Source organism: Drosophila albomicans, chromosome 2R, assembly GCF_009650485.2.
Source record: "Drosophila albomicans strain 15112-1751.03 chromosome 2R, ASM965048v2, whole genome shotgun sequence".
In the NCBI taxonomy this organism is placed as follows: Eukaryota; Metazoa; Arthropoda; class Insecta; order Diptera; family Drosophilidae; genus Drosophila; species Drosophila albomicans.
The window spans coordinates 4,855,870-4,865,294 of NC_047631.2; the positions used below are offsets into that span (position 1 = coordinate 4,855,870).

The window sequence follows — 9,425 nt, forward strand, 5'->3', positions numbered from 1 at the left end:
ACAAGTCAGCATGCGGGACTTCCAGAGGAGCGCGCGCTCCATTAACACGTCATCGATGGAAGCGCAATCTGAATCAGGCCTTGTCGTCTGTCGATTATCTTATTGGAAACTCAATCGACTCGCACATACATATTTAAATAGTATTTTCCTTGGTATTCCAAGCGAATGGGAATTCATATCTTTCCACTCAAGCAAACAAATTTGCTAGAGCAAGAGAAGGAGGAAGGCAGAACGGAACGGATGAATATAGGAAGAGATGTGTGACGCCCACATGCAATATTTATTGTGGTTGGATGCTTAACACACACACACACAGACACTCAGTGTGTAAAGCATAAACTAACCTTTGACACTGTGCCTTAGGAGGCAGAGCCAGACTCTGTCTGCTGGAGTTAGCCAGCCAGAGGTCTGGCTAGCAAACGGACCAATTTCATTTATTCGAGTATTTTGATTATTTATGCCGTTACTCCTATGTATGCGCAGCGTGTGCTCCTGGCAAAGGGCAAAGAAATTCAATTGAATTTCATAAATACAACTTGCTGCTGGCATCGATTCAAACTGGCCACAAAAAAGGACTCGAACATAACGAAACTTTAACCTGAAACCAGAAACCTGAAGCGCCCAATCCTTTGCGTCTGTGTTTGTTGCCAGTTGCCAGTCGCCAGTTTGCTGCATTGTTTTTCGCTTCGATTACGAAATTGTAATCCAAACCCGTAAACACAAAATAAATTTGTTGCTCTGAGTTATTAGTTTTTCTTACCTGTTGGCAGCCAGCAACTCGTTGAGTGAAACTTTTTTTTTCCTGTTTTAATTTTTTTTTTGCAAAAATGAAAGCAGTTTGTGAATGGCAACAAGTGCACTCATTGGGCGGCCTGCCCTCTTCGTGTTTCGATGGCATTCAACTTGTAAATCCCCTCCGTCGCCCCTTCCTTCATCTCTTTTTGTGAAATATTCGTTTTGGTTTTCATTTTATTGGAGTGAATTACGAATGATTATTGAAAAAGGTGCTCAGCACAGTTTCTATTATATTCGATTGCAAAGGTCATGATGGCTGGCTGGATAAGTGCAGTTTTGCATTGCAAAGTGGAACTCTTAAAAATTCAATTTATTTAATAAGCTAAATAAATAACAATGTTCGCAACCAACAAAGCGATGCATTGTTAAAATTATTAGAACTACAAACTATAAGTAAGCGTATCACCATTAATTATAATAGTGAAGGATTAACAATAAGAGTGAAAACTAATTTGAGTTAACCATTTACTGCAATCATATATTTTCTCAACATTTGGCAAATATTTGACAATTTGTAATATAAGTGAATACAATTTGTCTTAAGAAATAATACAGGTAAAGGCTGGCAATAATTTATTAAAAATTCTTCTAAAGCCCATCATCTTCCACATATTAACAATAACTTTAAGGGCAATTATCATTAATTGTTATAGCCATTTAAATTTAACGCATCATTAACAGAGGCCACTAAGAGTCGGGCGCAAATATTGTCGAAAGCTTCGGATATACGTTTATAGGAAAACCGGCAAACGAGCTTTTCACAAAAAGCTTTTGCTCTTGAAAGAGAGCCCATGATTTAAGAGAGAACACGCTACGTGTTGGTGAAATTATTACATTTTTCTCGCTCGCGTTTTACACAAATTGTTGCCTATTTTTAGGCGTTCGCCTTAAAAACGTGTCTGATTTCTCAGCCTTTTTTGCACACCCACTTTGCCAACCCTCTCAAGCGACAACAACTTGGCATCTGGACGTTATGACAAATTTAATTACCAAGAGCAAAGCTGCTGTTTGCAATTGATAACCCAAGTTCAATGAATCGTTCAAAATTGATAGCCATTAAAATTTCTGGCATGCCTGCGCATTGATCAACCAAAATACTCCCCAAGGTCTTCGCCAGGTACAACAACAGCAAAAAGTTGCCAGACAAAGAGCACATCATCAGCATGACACACTTTTCAAAGGCTACCTAATTAACACTCAAATGTTTTAGCCATCGAAAAAAGAGTGGGCTTAGTCTTTGATTTCGCTATCGCAACTAAGATATCTTGCAATTAGAGAAGTTGGCTTTAGCTTTAGGATATTTACAAATTCATGTTAAAGCTAGATAAAGGTAATAGACAATGAGCAATGATTTTGACTATTTTTATAACAATTACTATTTAATAATAATATTATAGTATCAATATCATTTTATCTAATCTTATATTATTATTTGTTTTAAATATCTTGATATCTTTCTTTGGAAATACAATCACAAGTCAGCTACACGTGGTATGCGTATAATGAGTCACTGGCCAAGAGAAATCGTAGATAGAACATGTGCTTGTAGCAGCTGTCAAGTGTCTTGAATAATTTATGAATTAATTGTTCTTGCGTGTTGTGTTCTAGCAGCTTCTTCCAATGGGGCAAATCACGTAACCAGCAACTTAACATTGCATTGTTAATGCGAAAGATCCTTATTAAGAGATTAATTAATTTAAAACAAAATCCTGGCAACTTCTTTCGTATCATTTTCAATTGTGGCATTTTGAATGCATTTTAAATTGAATTGCATCAATTGCATATATTATGTGCCATATTCAAGATTATTTCATCTTATTAAATGCGATTTGTTTCGGGTAAAGACCGCTTAACAAAAGCTTATCCAATCTTGTATTCACCCCCATTATTTATTATTGTGGTATTGGTTTTTGCAGCGTGTCTGGAGTTAAGCTCAGGGGTTCTTGCAAGTGGCAATGACAATTGAATATTATGGCAATCAAATTCACATGAAATCCCCTTGTGTCAGAAGACCTGATACTGCAGCACTTGGGGTGTGCATTACCCTCTGAGTAAAAGCACTGAAGTGTATTTGCAACCAGTTTATTATGCATCTATATTATATCATCAGGATTGAGAAGGAAGTATTATATGATATACACTTGAATTCAATTGCGTATGTTGATTTATATCGTTTAATATTTAAAAACTTTTGTTTTGTCGGTACAGAAGAGAGCAACTATGAATACCTACTTTGTGATTGAGATTTTAGCACTATGGGCGATATACGTTTCAGAAATATTAGTGTGTCCAACACTTCTTTCACCTTTTCATCAGAAAAATCTTTAATTAAAAGTTTTCCAGAATATACATGTTGGGAAATATAAATTACGGGCAGATTGCTTTTGATTTAAATTGTCAGAGTAACATAAAAAGAATAACACTATAATTTTTTATTTCAACTTATAACGAATCTCAATTAAATAGCTTGTATGCGTTAATATGTGCAAAGTGCTTGCAAGAAATATCAGGTTTTAGATCGTTGTGATGTTGCATTTTCTTCAGCCTTGAATAAGCTTTTAATTAGCGTGCAGCTTAGTCGAGTAGAGTAGAGTTTTCTGTTTAAAAATGATTACCGCCTTTGGAAAGAGTTATCAAGAAAAGCGACAGCACAGACAACGAGTTGCATCAAGTCCCATCATCAACAACAACAACAACAACAACAACAACGAGAACAACATTATGAGCAGGATAGAGGAGAGAAGCTTTCTCAGTCGCGGCATACAAAAACAACATTTAATGTTGCCATGGTTGCCAAGCAGACGGAGGAAATTCTTTTGTTTTCCTTTCATTAATGCAGCAACAATGTATGAGAACGCTACTAATTGCAATCAAGATAACTACAACTTGTTGCTTGTTGAGCTTGTTTTTTGAGTTTGTGCAACCTCTCTAGAGTCGACGTTTCAAGATACGTCAGTTCTCATTGTTGGCTTATTGGTGCATTTATTGTCTTGATAATTGGCTCCATCATCTCTTCAATTAGTTCACTTAAACATGCTTTGCGAAATATTAGCGACACTAAAAGACGTCCTTGATTCGGCAAACACTTGTCAATAAAACACGCATTAAATCGTTTTTCAATTTGTAAAATATTTGTAAATCCTGTCGTTCACTGAAGTCCATCTCACATGGGTTGCTGCAGTTTGAGCTGCAGCTGACAAATTGACAATCGACTGGCAAGGATCTGAGGCAGCATATTTGAGAATGACATGGAAATGTACATGACAGAACTTTCACTTTGATTGCCTTGAATTTCGGCAGGCAGCTTGAATGACTTGGGCGACTTTGGATCCGACTAATGGACGCAGCAACAAAAATACCGTAAGCCCTCTACTGACTGAGTGCACCGATGACATGGCGACCCTTCACCAGGCTTTAAGTGCACAACATCTGAACATTTGTCGAAGGTTTCTCCTGAGCAAATGCTTTGCAAGTTCAAAGTAGCAAATATTGCCACCAGCAGGAATTTCTGTTCCAGGGATTGTGAGTAGAGCATCCAAATGTCCCTTCAATTTTCACACATTCAACATACGCCTGAAATTCAATCTTGTACGGCACAATAATATTTTGTTGATAGTAAATATTGTGTTATTAATTTTAGGCAATTTCATTCACAACATTTCTTTTAAAATAAGAATTTAAAATACTTTTCGATGTACTATTATTTGCTTTAAAAAAGAAATTAAAATTTGCATTGAGAATGGTATAATTCCATATAAAAAATCTTAGAGTTAAACAAAACTAATAAGGAATTTTATTTAAATGTCGCTGGAGCTGTTGATTTAAAACTTAAACGAGCAAATAACTAAATCAGAAAATGTTGAAAAATATTTTGTAGCCAGAAGCTGTGTTTAGCATCAACAAGCAGTCAGTGCCAAAAGCCAAACGTCCTTTTTATTACCTTTGTCAAATGCACAAATAGCTGAAATCCACAGAGCTTAGAGCACCTTCTCTACTACCTCCTCCTCCACCTCCACATCCACCTCCGCCTCTAAACGCCCATCGCCATCTCTCTATCTCTATGCCCCTCCGGGTATCCCTTGCTCTACCAGTGCAATCCATGACAAAACAGCAGAGGCCCAAAACAAATTTACACATTTTGGTAGCCAAAAAAGGGTGATTCGAAAGGTAGCTCGATAGCTTGGGTCGCTCGCTGTTGGTGGACGAGCGTCCTTGTGCCCTCTGCTTGGCCAAATATTCAAACGTCTAAAAGTATGCAATAAAATATTATATCGTAATAAAAAGCAAACACGCAACACGAAGCACGAAGCAAAGGGATTGGATGTGATGTGATGGCATGGGATAGACGGTGGAATTGGAGGTGGTTCGTTATCATACGATTGAGCAATACTTTTTGTGTAATATTTTCTGAGCCTGTTGACAGAATGAGAGGATAAGAGTTTGCCCGACGATGGCCATACATTGGAAAATTGTCGCAATGCTTCAAGATTTATAGCAGATTTATCGACGGCTTTAGCAGGTTGTGCAGCTGCTGCTGCTACTTTTGACAGTGCCATTGTTTTAACAAGCGCTTGCTATGAGCGTATTACGTATACGCACAGAAGTCTTTATGCTCTTCACTCTAAGCTGCATCGAATCTCTCGTTATTGCATGCTGCAAATCTGAAATTGTATGCAAATCAATCCATCAAAAGCTGCATTCACTTTATAGAGTATTTTCACATAAAAAAAAGTGGGTAAGCTAAAGTTGAGTGTGCTCGACTGTGACACACCCGCTACCCATTTTTAATGAAAGCAAAAAAGTGCGGTAATTTTAAAATATAGCAAATTAAAAACGCAAAAAACTAAAAATGTACTACTATATTTGGTATATTGATAAGGTACAACATGCTAACTATACCATAGAATGTTAAAATATACCTGATTGTCAGCCAAAGCAACTAGGATCCTTAGTGAGTAGAAGTTTTTCTAAAAACAAGAGGAAATCTTACAGAGTGTTCGACTATGTGATGACCGTATCTCTAGTAATAAACAACTGAATTTATATTCTCATTTGTTTGTAGGTAAAAAATTGTTTTTTTCCATAAGATAATATAAGTTCTTAAGTAAAGCAAAAATAAACTACTTAAACTAAATTGCACACTTTGCCTAGTAACAGGAGAATAGATTTAACTGATTTACGTCTCTCATAATTGTTTCTTTAATAATTTAGGAGTTTATCAAGCTATCGCTATCAAAACAGTATCTCATATATTGAGAATTAATTTTACAAATTGGATTTCGTTGTTCAGAGGCAGAATCGGATATGACACACAGAAATAATCAACAAAATATAAAAATAGCTTAAGAATATGACGACATAATCTAGCTGTTGACTCTACTAAAATACCCTTCTACCCTTTTGATACCGAATATAAATACGTATGGTTGTGATATGTTGACTGTGCTAGTGAACAAAACAAATTCGTGACGTGTTGGCCTTTGTTAAAAAGCAAAACTAATCCAACATACCATATAAATAAATGTTTTTGTGACGCGTATGTATAATGTATGTGGACACATCCGGACATTGTCTGCATCAAAAATATAATGAATGACAGCCAACTGGCGGCTGTTGCTGAAAGTGAAATTTATGCATCAGTTTTTCTTTATTAAATTTGTATTTATTTTCGTCTAAAAGTTGTTTAATTATTAAAATAGAGAATAAGCATAAAAGTGCATATAAAATAATTCCATTTCGGATAGCAAAAGAAAATTCTCTAGCATGTTTTTTCTCATTTTCATATCAAAAGTAAATCACACACAAAATGCCCACAGAACGAAAGAGAGAGATTGAGAAAGAATACACCGATTTAAAACAAAGCTCATACAAAAATATGTTAGTTTCGAGAGTCTACTGAATAATAATTATTTAGTCTCCAAACAGTTTCTTGCCCAGATCCATCATCCGATGATTGCGGCAGACACGCAAGGCATCGGCCTTCTTCAGCACGGCAACAACATCGGCATTGACATCGACCAGCTGTGAGAGGAAGTCCTCGTAGGCAGACTTAACATTCGCGGGCAATGTGCCGATTTTCACCTTCTTCAGTGTCTTCACAATGCCCTCTGCCCAGCCAGACTCGAGGGCGAACTCCGAGAGCCACGGCACCAGAGGCAGAACCCCACACATCGTCTGCATGCCGAGGAACCACAGTTCCGAGACATCCGACCAGACACCCTTGTAGGCGATGGACACGACCAGGGCGGTGGGATCGTTGCTCTCATCGATGTTGTAGGCATCCCAAAGGAATCGAATGGTGGCCTGAATGTAGCGGCAGATGGAGAAGTCATTCTGCTTCACCTTCTTGGACTGCTGCTTGAGCAGCAGCAGACCGAGCACAGCCAAGTTGCCATGAATAACCAGGTTCTCGGGTGTATCCTTGAGCTCGGGCAGATTCTCCACCACAAACTTCAGCAGATTCGCGAAAGTGGGCGCATCCTCAGCACGCTTCGGCTCCAGCACAGTGAAGTTCATCAGAATGTTGCACAGAGCAACAATTGCACCACGCGCCTCCTTCATCTGAGCCTGTTGCTCGGGTGTTGGCACCGGGTCGGGTTCGTTCATGCGCTTCAGTCGCTCCGCACGTGGAATGGGCGGACGCTTCCAGTGGGCAATGCTGAAGTACAGCTCGATGGCTTCCAGTAGTACCTCGTCCTGCTTGTGGGTAAAAAGCACACGTCTGGCCTCATCCTCAACAGCGAAGTGGCACAATGCTGGCATCATGACCCGCAGAATATCGACTGGCGGGGTTCCCTCTCTGGGACCTGCGCGCCAGGTCTTCAGATCGTGGAAGCTCTCATTGGCAATCTTGAGCATGAAGGGTAACAGCTTGTAGATCGCTGGACGCATGGCAGTTGTCTCCTGGGCCAACCAGGCAGACAATATGCGCACCGTTGCCACAATGAAGGCCTTGTCACGTGGATTGCCATTCTCGCGAATCTTATCCTGGCTGACTCGGGTCAACACTGCCATCACCTGGTTAAAAGCGCCCTTGAGGGCCGTGTAGGTGGTTTGCTTCTCTTTGGGCTCGAGATCCAGCTGATCGGTAGCCATGTACTCGATGCACTGCTCCAAAATGACGAAGCAGCAGGTGAGCAGCTCCGCCTGCTTGAACGTCGTCTCCAGCTTCTTCTCGTCCATCTGCATGCGCACCTCGATGGCGGCCAACTGCAGCAGCATGAGGAAGAACTGCTTTTGGTCATCCATGAAGGCCCACTGAATGCCCAGCACCTGAAGAGTCGTGGCAATCAAGTGAAGTGCGGGATCCCGCTGCTTGGGTCCAATCTTTGCCTTCAATATGTCCCCGCAGCCCTTGAACAGACTCTCTGGCCAGATCTGACCCTCGAGTGAGTTCACCACAATCTCGCGACGGCAGGTGATCAGAATATCGGCGAGAATGTGACACAGCTCGTACTTGCGCTCCGTGTGATCCGTCTCCATGTCGAGAGCGATGCGCTGGATGAGCGCATGGAAGGCTGTGGGATCCTCGGGCCAGGACACAACACCGAACTTGTTCACGAGCAGCACAATCAAGTGCAGAGCCTCGTCGGTCTGGAAACTCTGTGCCGAATAGATCTGCGACATTTTGGGAATGGCTCCCGTCTCCAAAAGTGCCTGCTGACCAGGCTCATAGCTCGCAATACTCTTGAGGCAACTGTATGCCTCGCTGACCACAATCAGATTGTCCTCGTAGTCCTCGTCATCGGCCTGCTCGACGATCTCCAGCAACGTGGGTATGGCATCGATAATGTCCTTGTGGGTGGCCAACTCCTCCTCCTGGCAAAAGCCCGTGAGAATCGAGAGGGCTACGCTCTTGTACACCAGAGGCGGGCAATCGTTGGGCAAGTCTTTGGAGACGAGCAGTTTGCGCAGAAAAGGGAATCCAATGGCCTCAAAGAGCAGCTTCTTGCCCGCCGTGTTACAGTCCTTGCCCTTCATCAGCTTCGTGACCATGAATAGAGCCGCGAACTTTTCAGTATCGCTTCGCGTGCCCTTCAGCAGATTGGCGCACTTGCGCACAGGTTCCGGCACGTCTGTCATATCTCCTTGCCTCTCGTATGCAGCTGCTGTATCTATGTATATATAGGTGGATTGTAAGCTATATACTTTTTGTATAGGCTTCTATATGCGCACGCTCTATAAATAACTCTCACACTTTCACTTGGCTACACACACACATTCAGCACTCAGCAGTTCCCGTTGGCTTCGATCGCTTTTTCCGACCGAATGTTTTTTCTTCTTGGATTTTGGCTTCCTCGCTCGACGACGCACTCTCGCGCACTGATCGCTGTCGGAAAATCGGCTTCTCACTTGCCGCATTTTCAATTTTCCAAAGAGGCCGCAGCTGTTGCTGTTCAAATCACATTTGGACATGGCTGAAAACCTACACAAATTTCTATTTTACGTTTCGTGATATTTGTGCATCTTGTACATTATTTGAAATGTAACTTAAATAGCTCTCTAATAGTTGAAGTCAATCTAAATTATCTTATTTTCGTGAATTAAATCGAATCTTTTTTACCATAAATATTGTTGTCGTTAGACTTTCCATATTTCAATAAAATTTAATTATTTGTTTTCTTTTCTAG

At 40.5% G+C, this 9,425-nt stretch overlaps 1 protein-coding gene across 1 annotated transcript; it reads right to left on the minus strand.

The window, feature by feature from the left end:
- Positions 1-6,435: 6,435 nt before the first annotated feature.
- Positions 6,436-9,124, minus strand: LOC117575316 (neurochondrin homolog). Its single transcript, XM_034259471.2, has 2 exons — positions 8,991-9,124; positions 6,436-8,909 (listed from the first exon to the last, which is right to left on the minus strand). Exon 2 carries the CDS (start codon positions 8,875-8,877, stop codon positions 6,706-6,708), a length of 2,172 nt encoding a protein of 723 aa, XP_034115362.2. The 5' UTR covers positions 8,878-8,909; positions 8,991-9,124; the 3' UTR covers positions 6,436-6,705.
- Positions 9,125-9,425: the final 301 nt, after the last annotated feature.